Genomic DNA, 19227 nt, shown 5'->3' with positions numbered 1-19227 from the left:
TTATGTTAGGAGACTAAACATCTTAGAAGCTCCAGACCCCAAGGTCCTCTCCAGAACAATTTGTAAACTAAGATAGAATCATCCAGGGGAAGGTTCCTTGGGGAGGGGGGGGCTTATTTGAGCCTCTCATTGGGGAATGTTTGATAGATATGCTAATTAGTAAGACCTAGAATGTTATACCAGATCTTTGGGGGGTGCATTGCAGTGTGCATTGAGGTGCATTCGACCTGGATGTGTGCACCTAAGGATCCTTAAAATAAATACCAAGGTAAAATCCCTTTTCCCCTTCTAACCGTTTTCTAACCGTGATTCTTGATTTTAAGACCAGGAAAAGGCATCATTACTCACATAGACTGGCTTTATTTACTGAGGAGGTGCTGCACCATTTTGTTCCATTGCATAAAACCTACAACGCTGCACTTGTGCTTGCTACCTTTGTCTAACTCATCAACAGCGTGCTATCTCTGCACACCTCATCCCTGCATCTCCAAGCTCAACAGCAAATTGCCAGTAGACTTCAAAGAACTGTGTAAAAATAAATGTTTATTTATTTTAACACAACACGTTTATTTTTAAATTAATTTTATTTACTAAATGCCAGACAAATTCTTCATTCACAGCTTTGCTAGCTTTCCATATGATTTGCAATTGGGCTAAAGGTGAATCTATCTGAATTCTTTTAGCACCATCCTTGTAGGGTAAATATGTTTTTATATGGCAGGGGTAAAGTCTGTACCGTCTGCAGATTTCCCTTTAGCATCACATACATGACAGACATTACCATTACCTGTTCATTTTCATTATTGTGACTAGCAGGAAGATCGTTGTCCCACTTGATATCAGGCTGTAATACTGAATAAAAGAAAAGAACCATTCTGCAGGGTCTACCTTGACAAGTGGAATGAATGTGCCATTAGTTCTAAGCCTCGACAACAGCTCAGAAGGAGTTTGATGCAAGAAAAAACAGATGAGATAAAATCACTTTTAAAGGTACTCACATTAAGTTCAGCATTCTCAAATTTGAAATAGAGAAAGATCCCTGAAATTTTGGTGGAATGACTATGCAGCGCATTGGATGAGAATTTCCCGTTCATACTACTCATGGTTTCAGTACAGGTGCATTTGCCAAGAAGTGTAAAAATTATATTCTACATCTGTGGCTGTTCAGAGAGCCTTAAATTGAGTGAAAGGTGTATAATTTATAAAGTGGATAAAATCTTACATACTTTTTTTTGTCCATATGAACATATGGACGTATCTCTCCATATGAGAATAGTTTGATTTTCTGCTGGATAAAGGCCTGAAGGCAAAGGCAGTTGCACTTTTCTAACCATCATCCATCATGAGAAAATTAGTCTCTTCTTCCCCTTTCCTTTCCAAATGGCAATGTATCACACGCTGAATGTTGTCGTTTTTTGAGTGCTGGGAAGAAACAGTGCTCCCCTATCTAACAGCTATTATTCAGAGTTGTTGAAGTCCCCTTTATGGTCCGACCTGTTCCAGGACTTAACACTCTGTTCGTGTGGAGGTTGCTCTGCATCCAAGAAGAGTTTCAACAGAGAAGATGAAGTAATACAAGAGGCATAAACCTGATGGGACTCCACAGCTGTTACGGGCTGTTATTTCTGGACTGCGCCTGTAACCGCAAAGGGGATTGAACACATATGATCCTGATTTCATATAATGATCCTGATTTCATATAATGCCTCTACACAGTATTCTTCTCTTACTGGCTTTGCTTCTTTTAGATAACTTTTTGCTATCCACAGTCCTTTGGAATATTCTGCTTATGGTCACCCCTAGGACAGTTCTGCTCTTGAGGGTGTCCCTTGTGTCTTTTGACATCAAATGCTTATCTGGTATCTGTCTGAAAGTTTCCCATTCCTTGTAAATGCTTTTTATTGTGAAATTAATGAACAAAATGTCAGCTGCAAATGAACTTTTACCTGAGTTCTGTTAGTCCATAAAATCTAAAAGAGCTGTATCTATTTATGTAGAAAATCAACTTTAGAAAACTTACATAAAAACAGTAAAATCTGTATCCTAGCACTTCAGTACTAGGTCCAAGCACCTCCTGTTAGGCATCTTTGCCAAACCTAGAATGTACCATACTCTCATATTGTTAATAAGTTATTTTTCATTTTCTTTCCCTGTAGGATGGATTTCCATCCTTGTTTCAGCTTGTTGCAAATACATGTTCCTATGCAGATTACATTTGACTAATTAACGTGCTTTTATCCATTACTGGGAAGTTTTCAGACCTACAGGAAAAAAAATAGGACTGCCAATCTTAGTGTCTGCTCTTAGTTTTAATGCTTAATCAGCCATGGTAGTGTATATGACTTAAAGTAATGAATCTGTTGTAGGCAGCATAAAAAATCCAATTTTGTGGCTGTGTTAGGTGGGGGGAAGGAGATGTGGGTAGCTGCTAGATATTTCAAGACAAATCACTTGGCTGGGCTCTTTGGATTCTCCAGTTTAAAAGCTCTTTGAGTGAATAATGAGAAGACAATTATTTGAGGTGGCCAAAGCTGTCTCAGTTCTCTGATGGTTCTCTTTCATCTGCCAGTGAATCAATCTAAGCACTTACATGTAGAATAAAATAAACTGTTTTGAAATTGCAACTTGAACAAAATATGCTCCATAAAGAACCAAAACTGGTAGTGGCTCTATGCAGTAACTTCTCCCAGCAGTAGCAGCACAAGTTAAATGTAAATAAGATTACAGTGTTTCTGAAATCTGAATTAATGATTTTCCTGCTTCTGCCTCTCTTATTTTACTCCTCTTAGCCTGTCCCCCTGGTTTCTTTAAAGTATCTGTGGGAGATGACCCTTGCCATCTGTGCCCTGCCCACAGCCACGCTCCACTGCCAGGTTCCCGGGAGTGTGTGTGTCAGAACCGGTACTATCGATCTGCTTCAGACAATTCTGATGCTCCCTGCACTGGTAAGTGTTTGGATGAAGTGTTTGCAAGCAACAAGGGCAGTTAATGAGAGAGAATGTGCCTGGATGACTTGGGGGGGTTGCAATTCCCTTCATCTCAAGAGCTTTGAAATAACCCAAAACTTCCCTTTGCTTCTGCACCTGACTACAGAGTAATGGTGAGAATGAGGATTCTTGGGTTTCATTACAGCCTTCAAAGGGAAATATTCTGTAAATAATGTTTCCCTTGCCCCTCCCTGTTACTGAGCTCAGCCTCTCTGTCCCTACCCTTCCCGTCTTGCTTTGTGTCTGTGCCCAGGTTTAGCAGCACAGTTCTGCTGCCTACTTCTACCTTTCTGAACTTTTAACTTCTTAGCTGCAGTGTCTTGTCCCACTCTCATCCCCATGCCTCCTTCTCACCCTCTGCATTTTCCTCTTTCTCTTCTCTCTCTCTCTGCCATCAAGGGAGGTGTTGGAATGCACAGAATGGGCAGTTTTTCAGCTGTCAGAGTTTACCCCGGTGCCATTGAGGAATCTGGCTGGCACCAGGAATAATTGCAGGCAAAACTGGTATGCAGTTCCTGGAATAGATGGAACAGGTTAACGGTAGTCTGAGAAAGTTCAGAGATATTAGATGCCGAAGGAGAGAATTACAGGTCTCAGTAGAGAGCAGTCTTTACTAAGGTTGTGTAAAGTTTAAAATTTCAAGGGATTGGCACTTCCCTGTTCTTTTACGGAAATGAAAAAGTCACACCCTTGAAACAAAGACCCTTCTTTATAATTTTGTTTGTCTAAAATGTGCTAATACAGTTGTTCCTTTGTTTATGTAAGTGTGCGCTTGATGTAGCAAAGAGTATGTTTTTCTTAGCCTCACTCAAAGAAACAACTAAAGAAGAGGAAGAATGACAAGAAAAAGCAACTTGTTCTTCTATTCTTTTCCCTTTGCTTTGCTTTTCCTTTCCCTCACCTCTCTCCCGTTCTTTCATGGGATTTTGATCTTTCGTTCTGTTTTCAAGGCATCCCCTCTGCTCCTCGTGACCTCAGCTATGAAATTGTTGGCTCCAACGTGCTGCTGACCTGGCGCCTCCCGAAGGACCTGGGTGGCCGCAAGGACGTTTTCTTCAACGTGATCTGCAAGGTGTGCCCGGCGGGGTCGGCGGGGCCGTGCGTGCGCTGCGGGGACAGCGTGCAGTTCGAGCCGCGCCAGGTGGGGCTGACCGAGAGCCGCGTGCAAGTCTCCAACCTCCTGGCCCGTGTGCACTACACCTTCGAGATCCAGGCCGTCAACCTGGTGACTGAGCTGAGTTCAGAAGCACCCCACTTTGCCACCATCAATGTTAGCACCAGCCAGACAGGTGAGGAGACCTCTGCATCCAAGCCCCAAAGTTCTACTTCTCTTTCTCTTTGATTTGCTTGTATCTTTTGAATCCTGGAGTTTTGTATTTTTACTTGTGTGGTGTGCCTTTTTCTATCCTGCCCAGCTAGTTCTGCAGTTTCACTTTTGCCCTTCCTGTTCCTGCCTTATCTAAATGGGCTTTCCATTCTTTCCTCTTGGCAGAAAAACTCAAGTTTAGCAGCTAATGTGGTTCTCGGGGAAGAGGCTGCCCTGGAGAAGATTCCAATGGGAGATGTAGCGCTGTGGGTCAGACAAAGCATGTTGTTTCATTGTGCAAGAGAGGGGACACTATCAGGGTTTGATGAGGATTTTGTGAGCATCAGCTTGCCAGAGAAGTTCTTAGTGAGCATTTCTTAATTTCCTCTTCATTTTCTCTATCCCCTACTCCTCTTCATTTCATCTTCTTATTTTCCTGTTAATAAACAACTTATTTTTTCCTCTTTACATGGTAGAAATACTAAAATGTGTTGTGCCAGTTATATTCAAAGATGTCGTGATCCTTGTAACTAGAAACTAAACCGGGGGGATGACTAAACTAAGATACTAATGGGTTGTGTGGGCAGTCATAGGAGTTCTATTTCCTGTAAATATCATTTACAAGGACTGGAGCTGGAGAGAAACATACATCCAGGCATAGAGTTCTGCTAAATGTCAGCATTAAGAGACTGGGCATATGTTGTTCTTCACAAGCATGTATAAGCTAATATGGAGAGGAATTATACACAGCTTGTTTAAGAGGATATAATGAGGAGTAATGTGATGAAGAGGAGAAAGAGGGGGAACATTTTGAACTGAGTGACAGAAAATGTCTGCAAACATTTAGAGTTGTGTAAATGTTAAACTGAAACAAATCCTGTAGGAGATTCCAGAGTGTAGTGTGGAAACCCCTGCAGAACAAGGTTTTTGGTAAAGATCCAGAGAAGTGCTGTGAAACCAGATGTGGCATCATGGTCTTGGTTAAATCACATCTTATCATTTCTGCTTCTATTATATGGAAAGAAAGGGAATATATATGTACCCCCCAACTAATTTCCTACTGTTAGCAGATGCTGGGGGGTTGATCTGTTTGTTCCCTTTGAAGTGTTACCTGGCAGACATTGAGTAGCAGAGCACCTATAGGATCCCTGGTTCCCTTAAGAGGCTGGCTGCAAGTGGGTGATCAGCTTTTGTTTACTGTAAAATGTGGGTGGGTAATTTGTGTGGTAATTCCAGACAGTCCTTTAGCTTCTCCTGGAGAAAGGTGGGTGTTCTATTAACATCCTACAGAATTCTCTTTCTTCATGCTTCTCATGTCAACCTTCTTATCTATATCAGAGATAACTTAATTGAGTAGCTGCTTCCTCCTCCTTCCTGGAATCACCAAATCTACTCTCTTCTTCTGCTTCTGTTTGATTTTTCTGACCACTCCTGCTCTTCCAGGTGTCTCTTGGTGTCTCTGGGTGTCTTGGGTGTGTTGGGTGCCTCTCTCTAAGGTGCTTCTCTTGTGCAGTAAAGCTGTTTCAGGGGACGACAACTTTCTTAAACATCAGTGGGTACCGAGTGGCTTCTTTTTGTGTTTGGTCGCAGTTTTTCTTTCCTTGCTTTTCCTTGGGATCGTTAGGAGTGAGCTTGAGATGAGCTGCCCTCGATTTGTACTGACAGCTCATACTAACTAGGCCCTGCTTCCTCCATCACATGGCCTGTCTCATCCATACCCCCTCCTTTTGATCCCTTCAGCAGCTTTTCACTTCAGCATTGTTTGTTGATGTTGTGTGATTATAACAATTACTACTATTTCTATTATTATTGTTATTATACAAGCAGAGATCAAAATTTCAGGATTTTACATGCTGAGAGAGACAAAAAGGGTACAGGGAAACAAGAAGGGTACATAAAGAAAAGCAGACTGGAAAAAGGTATGCTTTCAGAATAAAGGGCCACAGCAAAAATTTTCTCTCCGTTGAATTAAAGATGACCCAAAAAAAGACCCTCCAGTCCTGGCAGTTTCTGAAGCTTCTTCTTACTTATACATCAGAGTCCTCTCTCTTCTTCCAGTTGCTGGTCCAAAAAATACTCCTGCCCCTTCATTAGAGGTATCTTAGGCAATATTCTGTATGGAAATAATTCTATTTTTTCTTTTTCCTGTGATACCTATTCACTCTTCATCTTTGTCTCCAAAACACTGTTCCTCTAAGAGTTTGCTTACCCCTTGCAGTCTTCTGGCCCTTTTTCAGAGCATGATAGGATCCTTTGGTTACACAATCACAGTTTTCTGTGGCAGACTGATCATGATGTTCCTACTCTTCAGTGACCACGTGCCTGAGACCAGAATAAGAAGGGCTGGCACTGAAAAACGTCCTTTACTATAATAAGACTTAACCTGAAACATGAGACCTGTTTGGATAGCAATAATAAAACCTGTTTGGATGGTAATAGTGTGAAATGCAAATATGATATGCTAATCACCGGAAGAACTGTACAGAGATGAGACAAGAGAAGGGAATTGCTTTCAGCTCAGGTTTGAAGTGCTGAGGGTGAATACCTAAATAAATGTCAGGATGTATAGAGAGATGTTGGAAGGCTGTTCCAGATAGCAGAAACCACATGATGAAAGGTAATTATGTAATTCTAATTAAGTTACACTTCTTCACAGGTGTGAACCTGACACACAAAAATGCAAAGAACTTAAACTCCTACCGTATTATTACAAAAAAAAACCTGACTAAAATTTTATTCGTTATTTTAGCATCTTCAAGTGTACTTATCAGGGTAAACAAATACCTCTTCTCATGTCTCAGGACAGAGGTCAGGTTTTCATTTAAAGGTCTGTGAAGAAACTTCTTCTATGCACAGCTGTAACTACCTGGAACGACCATTTTTTCTCTGCAAGTTTCACTGAAGCATGTAGTAATGTCTGTTGCCAGAGACATGCTATGGAGCTTATTCGTTCAGGCAGTTGTTGCGTTCCTAGAAAGAAGAGGAAGAGAGAAAGGCAGCAGAGATTTAAATGTTGGAACAAATCAATGCAGACTTCTAAAAGCAAGTGTATTGGGGTTTTTTTTAACTGAATCCAGACATTCTGAGAGCTAGTAGAGGTATATGAGGATAAAGGTTGTTTTCTGACCTGATTGCCTTGTACCTGTGAAAATACATGTAGCAGCCTTCTGCATCAATGGGAATCAGAGCAGTGGGACCTGGCGATACCAAAAATCTGTAGAGCTGCAGAAATGAGTGCTAGACAGTCTGAAGGTTTGTGTAAGAGGCTGAATAGGGACAAGGACACTTTTGGGTAGTGCCAGGAAGTTTAAGAGGACCTGACAGAAGATTTTCACATGAAATGGTATGATAAGAGGAAAGAATTTAAATGCCAGATGTGATTATGAGATTATGAAGGGAAATGATGAATTGCTTGAAGATGTTTGCTTTTCCAAGGGGAGCCAAAAGAGTACAGTAGATTTACTTGGCCAAAGCAGGGACAAAGGCAAGGCATTTTCTAGTTCAAAACAAGAAAGAAATAAGAAGAGAGCTGTCAAAAACTACATACTATTGTGTTTTGTCAGGCTAAAGCCAGCAGGTACAGCGAGTGGAGTGTGAGTGTTCATTGTCCTCTGAATGAAATACATTGTTTTTCAAAGTAGTTAGCTGTTTCCTTATTTATTACCTAATTGTCAACCCTGAGCACCAACCAAAGTTCCCTAAGAATTCAACTTTTTTGTTTTCTATTCACGTAGGAACAGCAAAAATACTCTTTTAAGTTCTAATTTTTCCCTTAGTGACGTTAATGACATTTGTCAACTTAGCCATCTTTAATGGATTTGCCCAGCTATGACTGGGAATTAATAACAATTTCTGTGGTCACACCACAAAAAGGAACTATTCCAGTTTCTCTCTTCACTATGCCCAATCTCTGCAGCATGAGCAGAGAATGGATGTGCTTGTTTCCACAATTCAGGTTTCAGTTACTGTTTAAATGAAGGCAGAAACCTTTTGAGCAAGTATAAATATAAAATACAAAGTAAAACATGGTACCTTGTGTCATAAAGGCTATTTTCCTCTTTATTAAGCATGAGTGGAATGCATCCACAAAACCTAATAATAATAGAGGTAAAGGAAGTTAAAATAACTGACTAATTTGCCCTTTTAAACCACTCTTCATCCATAGAGAGCAAAAGTACAAGGTTATGACAGAAGACAATCCAAGATACTTTTAAAGGATTTTTGGATATTTAGAGAAAGGGCCAGAACTAAAGTGAAATGTGTGGGAAAATGTAAGACATTTTTTAAATAAAGATAAGATAATAAACACATCAAGAAGGGCATTTCCATGCTGCATTCAGACTGATCTTGCTTGAAGATAGTATTTGGGAAGCTGTATGGAACAAAGCTAGGGTCTTCACGTCATCTGCTTGCAAGATGAGGAAAATAGGATACCTGAAGAGGTAATGAAAGTGAAATAAGAGTGAGAATGGCAGATTTGGGACTACTATTAGAGAATATAGAGGCATGTTAGAGAACATTAGAGGCCTGCCTGAGGTTGATCAAACTGTATAATTTCAGAAGATTGTGGGGCAAGATGGAAGGATAAATAACTAGATAGACCACACAGGCCTTGGCAGGGTTTAGTTTGAATCCCAGCTGAGTGATGACCCACAAGCCAGTTGTCTGTAGTCCATGGATGTCTGGTCTGTACTTCTGAATGAGTGTCTCCTCAGAATCAGAAAATGGCTAAGCTTGGAAAAGACTTCTGGAGAATGTATTCTCCAATCCCTCTGCTCACCAGGGTCACCTCAAGCAAATTGCACAGCTAGAACACTTTTGAATATGGCCAAAGTTGGAGACTCAACAACTCCTTTGGATAAAGGTGAGGCTTAGCTGCCTGCACATCCCTGGATCCTCCTTCTTTCCCATGTTGAGCAGAGGAGTGACATTTCTTTTCCACTAGTCCTCATGCACCTCTCACAGTCACCATGATGATTCAAAGATTATCAAGAGTGGTCTCAAAATGGCATGAGGCAGTGCCCTGATGGACGCATCCCATCAGGGGCCATGGAATTATGTAGTTTGCCTAAATATTCAGTTGCCTGATCTGGCATGAGGAAGATCTTCCTGGCTGCAGACTTTACCCTAGTTCTGCAGGACCTGGTGTTCCTAAAGGCAAGACTTGCTAGGAAAGACTGATGTGAAGAAGGTGTCCTGTGTCACCTGGACCCCTGCACCACCCAGCAGCTGGCCCACATTTTCCCTCTTCCTTGAGCTACTTCTGTTCTTAGAGAAACCCTTCTTGCTTTTGACATTCTGTGCCAGATGTGATTCCAGATAGGCTCTGGCTTTCCTAGCCACAAGTCTACGTGTTTGGGCAATGTCTCTATGTTCCTCTCAGGCTACCTATCCGTGCTTCTACCCTCCATGTACCTCCTTTTTGTGTCTTGAGTTTAGCTAGCAGCTCCTTGTTCAAACATGCAGTCCTGTTGGCATTTTTTGCCTGAATTCATGCTTGTTGGGATGGATTGCTCTTGCACCTGGGAGAGGCAATCCTTGCACATGAACTAGCTTTTTTGAGTCACTCTTCCCTCCAGGGCGTTACCCATGGGACTTTTCCAGGCATAAGCACAAAGGGGTCACATTGGCTCTCCTGAAGTATCTTCATGGAATGGAATATGGATTGAATGCCACATGCCAGAGATGCTCATGGTCTACCAAGAATCGCACTTGGCTGTGCTCTGCATAAATGGGGATTGCCATATATTCTTGCTCAAGTCTGCACTTCCTTCACATTCCTTCCTTACCTAGTCTGTTGATTGAGATAGATTTAATCTTGCAGGCACATGTCTGCTGCCAGGAAAAAATTTGTCCTGCAGTGTAGAAGGGTTGCAGCTGACAACCCACAAAATACAGAATCTGGTAGTTGTATTTAACTGGTATTTGGACTTCTTTGCAGCTTTAACTAGGTTGATATGGGCAAGAATTTTCCATACAAGTCTTAATTAGAGTTCTGGTCTCACAGCATTTTTTTAATCTCAGTAAACAGAAGAATAGAATAGAATAGAAATAGAAATAGAAATTAGAATAGAATAGAATAGAATAGAATAGAATAGAATAGAATAGTTGGAAATGAACTTACAGTGATCATCTAGTCCAACTGCCCAGATTGGACTGAATCAGGCCCTGTGATTTCAGCTGCCATTAGAGACAGGGACCTAACATGTCTATGTCTATAAAAACCCCATGTGAAAAGAATGAATAAAACTGAAAAATCCATATAAAGCTGGACACATTTTTGTATACAAAACAAAGCTTTGAAAGCAAAGTTATGTTACAAACATTTTTAGTAGTTGGCATGCAAACAAGGGAAAATACTCACCTAGCACTTCTGTGGCAGCGGAGGTATGGTACTTTGAATGTCTGTAGACATAAAATCTTGAACTTTTTATTTCCTAATGTATTAACACTGGGAGAATAACCTGATAATACACCTCTGACAGGAAGTATGTATTTACTCCACCAACAATCATTGTCACATTGCACATCACTTTAGTATTAGTATTCATACCATGTTAGTATGGAATTTTTCAAAGGAGAAGTCTTGATATCTTTTTTACATGAAGTGATGGAAGAGCTCCCTGGCCAGTGGTTCATAATTTTTTAGGTCCTTAAAAGAGAGACAAACATGAATCAAAATCTACACTCTATCTCAGAGAGGCAGATTGAAGACAACCTGCCTTGCAGTGATTCATAGCTGGTTTTATTTCTGAGAGTTTTTAATGGCTTTTGCCCTAAGCACTGTATGCTTATTAGGCACAAATCACCTATTTGTGCCTAATTTGCTATTTTTTAATACAACAGGCTGCATTATCCTGGTTGCCCCCACCACCACCATCTGATTACCCTGACTGATGGACATACCTGGATAATAGGAACATTCTAGAATGCTGTGGCACATGGTCAAGAGATATGCTTGAGTGATGTTTTGATTTTTTCTTTATTTGATTAATTCTTCTAGGTAGGGGAAAAATTGGGGGTAGGGAAGGAATGAGAAGCAAGGGACGAATAACTGTTGCAGGTGGGAAGGAGAGGAATTGAGGGAAGATTTAACTCTGATAATTCTGTAAAATCTTCGTCCAAAAGCTGAAAGAAGTGGGCTGTTCCCTGGCAATGTAGCTGTGTATTTAGGTTTGCATCTCTCCCTCTGTGTTTGCTTTATGTCTCAGGGAAGGGAGTTAAACTCTTTGGAACCTTAAATGTAGCAGAATCTGTCTTGATCAAATGTTAACTGACCGGTTACCTACTGACATTTTGATAGTATCATTCATTTGCGTCTTAAACGCTACATATGGTCTTGGTTAATTGTTAACTCTCTTCCATTCTTGTCACAACATTCTCAATGGCAGGTGAAGTAGTTGTGTAATATTGTTTGAAGAACAAGCAATGGTAAAAAATGAAAGGAATAAGGAGGAGAGAAAGCATTTTATTGCTTAGACTCTTACATTTTTGTTTCATTTACATTTTTAAATTAGTTCCCACTTGCCTGTGCTGTTTGAAGCCCTTCTGAAATATGTTTTTCAGAATAATTTTATCTTGTTATTAAAAACAATCCTTTTATCTTTTTCATAATTTATGAGGGAAGAAAATGCTATTCTGCAGGTTTTGATCATTTGCCAAATGTCTGTGCTTCATTCCTCACATCAAGGAAGTTTATGTCTATTTTGTAAAACCGGTGGTGTTTGGTGGCAGCTTTTCATTGGCATGCTTTTTCTGGAAAATTCAAATGTTGCTGAAAATGTTGCATCCATTAGGAAAATGAGGATTCCCTAGCTGCTTACCTGTAGGTTTCTTGGCAACGTGACATTTTGTTTGCAGAGAGAAAGCATAACTTGAGAAGAGTTTTGTGGAAAGACAGCTGGCAGGCTGAAAGATCCTCTTAAAATTATCCTGAAATTTTTGCTTGGAAATCTCTTCCTAAGATGAAACTCCTACTCTCTTAGCTCTTGCATGAACCCGCAGAGTGTGCATGTGTGTGCACATGGGCTCATGAATGGTTTTGGTAGAAGTGGATTTCCATTCTCCAGAAAGCTTCACATGCGAGGCCTCCATTACTCTGGTAGCCCATCCTTGATTTTTTCCCCCCAGGAAAAGAATTCCAACCTGGGGGAGAAGCAGAAGAGAAGTAATGTGTTCTGCTTTTGTTCTGACCACTGTCCCATTCTTTGTCCAAGTGTGATCTTAAAACAAGGTGGTGGCATGGAGCACCTTCTCATCTTGCATGTAAAAATTGCACATTTGAAGATCAGAATTATATTCCAGCTACAATACAGATGATTTCTTAACTCCTGTGCATAATCAGTTGGATGTGGATTTTTTCATTTTCTTTCTGTCTGAGTTGTCAATGACTGTATCTCCCAGCAGAGTAGTATTGTGCCTGGATTTCTTCTGGTTATTTTACAAAGCATTTCATAATGTGAACTAAGGAAAATTAAAGGAAGAGCTGACCTAACTTATTTACTCATCATAATGAATATTCAATTATACTTCATTTTTAAGCTTATCCCTTTTTGTCTTTTATTCCAGTCCCCTCTGCCGTGCCTATGATGCATCAGGTGAGTCGTACTACCAATAGCATCACACTGTCGTGGCCTCAGCCGGACCAGCCCAATGGGATCATCCTGGATTACCAGCTACGCTACTTTGACAAGGTGAGCAGAAAGTGATACTGAGCACTTCTGTCTGGGAGATGGAAAAAAATGCTTCAATTATGAGGAAGGAGCAAAGTAGCAATACCAAAAGTTTGTGATATATGTGTCATCTGGCATCAGTCCATCTGCATTTCCCAACTTGGAAACATCTAGGGACAATGTTAATTTAAAAAAAAAGAGAAGACACTTGTTTAAACGTAAAAGCTGTGGCTAACAATAAGTTTAGCGTCAACTGACGCAGGTAACAGTGGAAGGAGCTGAAGTTTCTAAATACGTTTGCTGGAATTGGATTCACTGCAAGTCTGTCATTTGTTTCTGAGGGGAAGTCTCGTGTCCCCATTTATGCCTGGATAGACATCTCTAAGAAATTCCATGAGGAGGAATGCACTCTTTCATTTGCTAAGTGGCAAATACCTCTTTGTGTGCTGGAATTACAGGGTGGCAAATACAAATTTGTCCTCCATTCACGTCTTGTGACTCCTAATCCATCTGACTTGAGGGGAAGAGATGTGTGGGGCTGTTCATACAAACTCCTATTCCATATTACTGGTCTTTCACATAAATATTTTTGCAGGATTTTGCAGGGCTACTGTTAGTGGTAAAAAATACTGCTATTTGTGATAACATGTCTAGCAGCTTCCTGAACACAGCATTACATGTGTTCTTGCTCTGAATTCTCCTAGGAGAGTATATGAATTTGGAGTTTGTAGAAAGCAAACCACAGGACAAAGTTTTGTCTCTCACTTTTGTTTAGATTAAGAGTCTTTAGCAGAGCTTTGCGGGAAGCCCAGGCTTGGGGGAATGAGAAGCAGCAGTGAGGAATGAGTAGTGTGCAAGGAAGTAAGGTCTGGAATAGCAGCTGTTGTTGGGAGGCTCTGTAAGAGGCTCAAAGAATACTGGGTTGACATGGAAACTGTCATGCCTTGATGAGGGGAGCAAGCAGTGTAGGCAGAAGTTTCACATTCCTTTTTGGTCATTGAAATTCACAGGCAGAAGATGAGGATAATTCACTGACCTTAACTAGTGAGACCAACATGGCCACCATATCAAGCCTGAGCCCAGGCAAGATCTATGCCTTCCAAGTGCGTGCTAGGACAGCAGTTGGCTACGGCCCTTACAGTGGGAAGATGTATTTCCAGACTTCAACAGGAGGTGAGTGCTACCATTTTGTCCCGAGGTCTGCACATGATCACCTTACACTTGCATGTGTCCCTGAGTGTGTTGGCTTATCCTCTGGAGGACTGCTACCAGACACTCCTACTCAACTTGTGTTTCTGTTTATAATAATTTGCATATGCAGATTTGTTCACTCAGAGAAGCTTCATGCTGTCTGAGGGTATTGTTTACACTACTGCCATGCTCCCCAGCCCTGCTCCTTGTTGCCTCGGTGCCTCTGACCAGCAGGCACAGAGTGTGCCAGTAAAAATCTCTTTAGGGGGACAGGGCACTACATACACCACTGTAGTTTGGCCCCCCCCCAGCTGTCAGGGGACGTCCTACAGCTGAAAGCTCTGTGAATGTCTTAAAGATAGGTGGGACATGGGACACAAAGGTAGATGGGACACAGGCATATGTGCAGAAGCTTGCCTTCCAGCAGGATCACCATCATTTTGGTACGGATCAAAGGTACTCAAGTATGCCACTGGGAAGCTACATTAATAGGGGACCAGTGGATTACAGCCCAGGTGTAGAGCTAGCCTGTGCTTAAAGTGATTGGCAGCTGTCAGTAGACCAGGGGAAGAAAAAGATGATTCAGAGGGAGCACTGGCTTTTCAGATGTAGGAAGGAAGGCACTGGAGAAGCACTGTGACTGGGGAGCAAAGGGCTGTTAGGGACAGAATTACGGGTGAGATGTAGTGAGCAGAAGGGAACTCTTCACAGCTCCTGTCCTCTGCATCCATGTGTGTGTGTATGTGTGTCTTCCTTGCCAGGGGAGCGCTCGGAGATGGTGCAGGACCGACTGCCACTGATCGTGGGCTCAGCACTCGGGGGTCTGGCCTTTTTGGTAATTGCTGCCATTGCCATCCTTGCCATCATCTTCAAGAGGTGAATTCCTTGAGCTGCTCATGTGCACTTCAGACAGTGGAACTTCCTTACCCCTGCAACATAACCCCGTCCCAAGGGAAACAGCCTGATCTGCATTTATCCAGATGTCCTTGAGATGCCTTTCTCTAATTAAGGAAAGATCCTGCCCCATTACTCCTATCTGAGGAGCCTCTCCTTTGGTAAACCACTCATGTACTTAGCTGATATTTGGCTAGTTAGCAATACGAACACAAGGAAAGCATTTCAGAGCTGATACTCAAAAGGTATTCAAATGTATCACTGTAAAGAAGGGACTGTAAATTGCATTTTAGGCAAGCAAGTGGAGAGTGAAACAATGTAGTGGAGAAGGACTGGTGGAATAAGTATGCTTATCCAGTTATTTAGAAGGTGATAAGTACCCTTTCACCAAGAACCAAGAGACAAGGGTGCTCATGTGCTGAAGAATAAAATCTATACAACCCCAATGGTTCTATGGAATGCTAGCTCATAAAATAGAGGTTAAAGAAAGCAAATACCACTTTCCATTTTGGAAAGAATAAAGGGCATATAAGAGGTTGTAGAGATAATCTGTTACAGCAAAAAAAAAAAAAAAAAGGACAGAAATTTTAAAGAGAAAAAAGTAAGGGTTGCTTTTTTTGTAGAGGTACAAAAGTAAACAATGGGGATTTTGTTATTTGAAGAAAAGAAACAGTCATTACCCACTCCTTGAATTTACTGAGGTTTGAACTTAATCCCCTAGATTATCAGTAATGGATTTCTGTATCTTTGCTCTACCGTGCCTCTGCACAAGAGGGACTTTTTAGCTTTTTCTACTGATCTAAAAAAATGTATAAACTACTTTAGAAAGTGACGTCTAGTTTTAATGTTTTCTTTTTTGTTCTCTTCCCTTTTCCACATTTGTTTTCTCCTCTCATGTATATTCTCTTTCAATATTTTTCTTTCTGCAAAGAAAAGAATTATCAAATATTGTTATTTTTGAAATGTTGCCTCCTTTTGTAGCTTTGAACTGTTAAAAATACAATTTCTTGTTACAGCTGGAAATGTGATATTCTGTGCACAACTCAATAAAGCATATATTTTTCTAAAAAAAATGAACCAAACCCAGAATAAGTTAATATTACCAAAACTGTGTTGGGGAAAGACATTAATGGCATCTGTAAATATACATATGAGGAAATATCATAAAAAATATGTTCATTTATATTTAAAGAGTTATGTGCAGTTAATAGGCAGCTTTTCAGAAAACATGGAGATACCAAATTTCTATTTTAAATTTGTCCTTGATAAGAAAAGTAAGTTTGAAGATGCAGAAAATGAGGAACACCAGATGAAATGAGTAGTTCTTTAAAAGGTTGAACATATGTAGAGTCAAATGCTGTGACTTTAACTTGTTTTTATGAATTGTTGGTACACATTTTTCAAGAAATATGCAATGTGAAACATCTATTTTAGCTAACTGTTTTGTTGGTTTTTTATACAGAAAACAATTAGTTTGTTAGATAACCTATAAAAAACCATTAATGTAGACCTGGCATTCAGGTTTAACAACAGAGTTGGAGCTCTTACGTAGAGATCCCCAGTAAAGCAAATTTCTTTGCACAAGAGAAAAAATTTTGAAGGTAGAACTGCCTGTGGTTTTGAAAGCAGAGTTTAAAGAGATAAGTCTGACAAGTAAGAAGAATACAGTTAGCTGTTAGAATGTCAGAATTACTTATGTTCATAAAAGTAACATAATGTTTTGTGATACTTTGTCTTCAAATGCTAATTGAATCAGCAGCTAAAAGGTCTTATGCTGAAACAGCAAAACATATGAGTTGACACAAATCCATGCAGACAGCAGGGATACTGCAGGATACTGTAGGGTCTGATTTACAATCTGGTCTAATTAATAGGATGATTGGAAACTATTGGAAACTGATGAAATGCACATTATTTGGAAAAAGAATGAACACTTTGGAACAAAGGAAGTATCTTGAAAATGGAAAATATACTTAGAGCAAAAAAAGAATAGGATGAAACTCCTAAAATAATTAGATTATGCAAGAAATAAATACTTGAATGATACACATTTAGAAGGAGAATGAAATCTGAGAAATGCCTGTGCTGAGAAAGACCTATGCTTACTGGAAATGAGATGCATATATGCAATAAACTTTACAATATAAAGACCATACCTGTTTTGATCTGCACATGCAAAAATCACATCACGGGACAGATTTCTGTCTATCTGGGTCTGTGTGGCTTGGTTCGGGTACCGTACTTATGAAAAGAATGGCCAAAGTAAATGCTGTTAAACAAAGCCAGGAGGAAAAATAATTGGGGGAAATCTATACATGTTAATCATTAGAGTAAATGGCTGTTAGAATGTTTTTGAAGAATTTAAAAGGCATCACAGAAGATGGCTTAGATTATAATTGAAAAGAATAATTTGTTGTAATTTAATGAAATTAAAATGCAAATTTAGCCTGAATAGCAAGAAAACTTCTAAGGCAGTGATGTTAAACTGTAATTTTTTTTCAGGATAGTGTTGAAAGCCCTATCATTTTTCATTTCTAAAGTGGGGGTGAAACAGTGGTGTAAAAACTACCACGTAGAAAACAAGCATGCACTGGTTACCAGGAGATGGGCAGGATCTTAACACCCATCTTCCACCCCTAATTTCAAGGATTCTCTGAGCCTTGCACTGAGAAGCCTACCCCAGCATCTGATGAGAGACTCTTGTGTGTGTTTTGACTTTCCTTTCCTTTGTGTCCTGCAGTAAAAGGCGAGAGACTCCATACACAGATCGCCTGCAGCAGTATATCGGTGCACGAGGTAAGTGTGCTTGAGCAACAGATGGCAAGGGCCTGTCTCTTTTCAGGACTCATTAGCAGCTGTGTGTCTCAGGGTTTGATTCTGGTGATGTTTTGGGCTGTTTCCCCCACTGCAGGACTCGGAGTGAAGTATTACATTGATCCTTCAACTTACGAAGATCCCAATGAAGCCATTCGAGAATTTGCCAAGGAGATTGATGTGTCCCTCATCAAGATTGAGGAGGTCATTGGATCAGGTAGTGTGAGAATCTGCAGATTTTGAAGTGCCTTCTTGTTCCCCTTGAGACCTGGCACACTACTGGCCTCAAATGGACCCATGAATCCATGGTACATCAAGTGTCCCAGGATATCTAAACCTCCATTATTACCAAAATTCATCTGAGCCTACTGACCCTTAGCTGCTGGCTCTAAACCAAGTTAAAAACACCCTTTGAAGTCTCAGAACTCCTCATTTGAACCATGAAGATGTAGTCTCCAACCTTCACCAAGAACTTTGCCTTAATCTAAACATTCCCAGTAGCCCTATTTCCAAGCAGCGCCCAAAGTCATTCACAGTAGAATGCTTTAGTACATCTGACTAAAATCCATTGCTGTGTTTCCTTACTTGAGGTGTGTTTCTTCCCTCCCTGACAGGAGAGTTTGGAGAGGTGTGCTTTGGGCGTCTGAAACACCCAGGGAAGCGTGAATACACAGTAGCTATTAAGACCTTGAAGTCAGGTTACACAGAGGAGCAGCGGCGGGAGTTCCTGAGTGAAGCCAGCATCATGGGGCAATTTGAGCATCCCAATGTCATCCACCTGGAGGGGGTGGTCACCAAGAGTCGACCAGTCATGATTGTCACAGAGTTCATGGAGAATGGATCACTGGATTCCTTTCTCAGGGTACCAGAGTCTCCCAGAACCATTAACCTCTTCATCTTGCTGTGTGCCAGTCTCAGATCTGATAATTTCTCCTGTCTTTCCTCTTCACTCCTGTCTCCCTAAATCCTCAGTTGCCCTCTTCAGATGCAATAGAAATGATAGCAAATTACCACAGTAAGTGGTTTCAGGCCAGCGTGGTGAAAATGCTCCAAAGGCTCAATGATCATATAAAATTTCTGCAGTATTTTAGACTTCTCCAGCTCAAATAATTAATAGTACCAAATTGTTTATCTCTGTACACACCCTTTCAGTTGCTTGTGTACATGTTCCAAATTTTTCCTTTCTAATAATGTTTTTCAGTCTTTATTTCACAGAATATTTTCACGTTTCAACATTGTAATGAAGTAATGAAACTTGCAGTTATTTTTGGATTTCACGTTTTCTAGTAACGAAACACAAATATGGACAATCTATGTAGTATAGCTGCTTCACTTCTCTTTTTTTACTGATTCATGTGCTAAT

General features: G+C 40.5%; 1 protein-coding gene across 1 annotated transcript in view; it reads left to right on the top strand.

The window, feature by feature from the left end:
• Positions 1 to 19227, top strand: part of LOC309571197 (ephrin type-B receptor 5) — a gene marked incomplete at its 5' end in the record, with an annotated part of 47762 nt that overhangs the window by 23677 nt on the left and 4858 nt on the right. The window contains 8 exons of the mRNA XM_082278483.1: positions 2790 to 2945; positions 3938 to 4276; positions 12862 to 12986; positions 13976 to 14138; positions 14918 to 15032; positions 17791 to 17846; positions 17962 to 18081; positions 18479 to 18726. Of these exons, the coding sequence (XP_082134609.1) occupies positions 2790 to 2945; positions 3938 to 4276; positions 12862 to 12986; positions 13976 to 14138; positions 14918 to 15032; positions 17791 to 17846; positions 17962 to 18081; positions 18479 to 18726 (1322 nt within the window). The remainder of the gene's footprint in view (positions 1 to 2789; positions 2946 to 3937; positions 4277 to 12861; positions 12987 to 13975; positions 14139 to 14917; positions 15033 to 17790; positions 17847 to 17961; positions 18082 to 18478; positions 18727 to 19227) is intronic.

Source organism: Coloeus monedula (genome assembly GCF_965178545.1).
Source record: "Coloeus monedula genome assembly, chromosome: 3".
Classification (NCBI taxonomy): Eukaryota; Metazoa; Chordata; class Aves; order Passeriformes; family Corvidae; genus Coloeus; species Coloeus monedula.
This window is presented reverse-complemented; position numbering and strand designations above follow the sequence as displayed.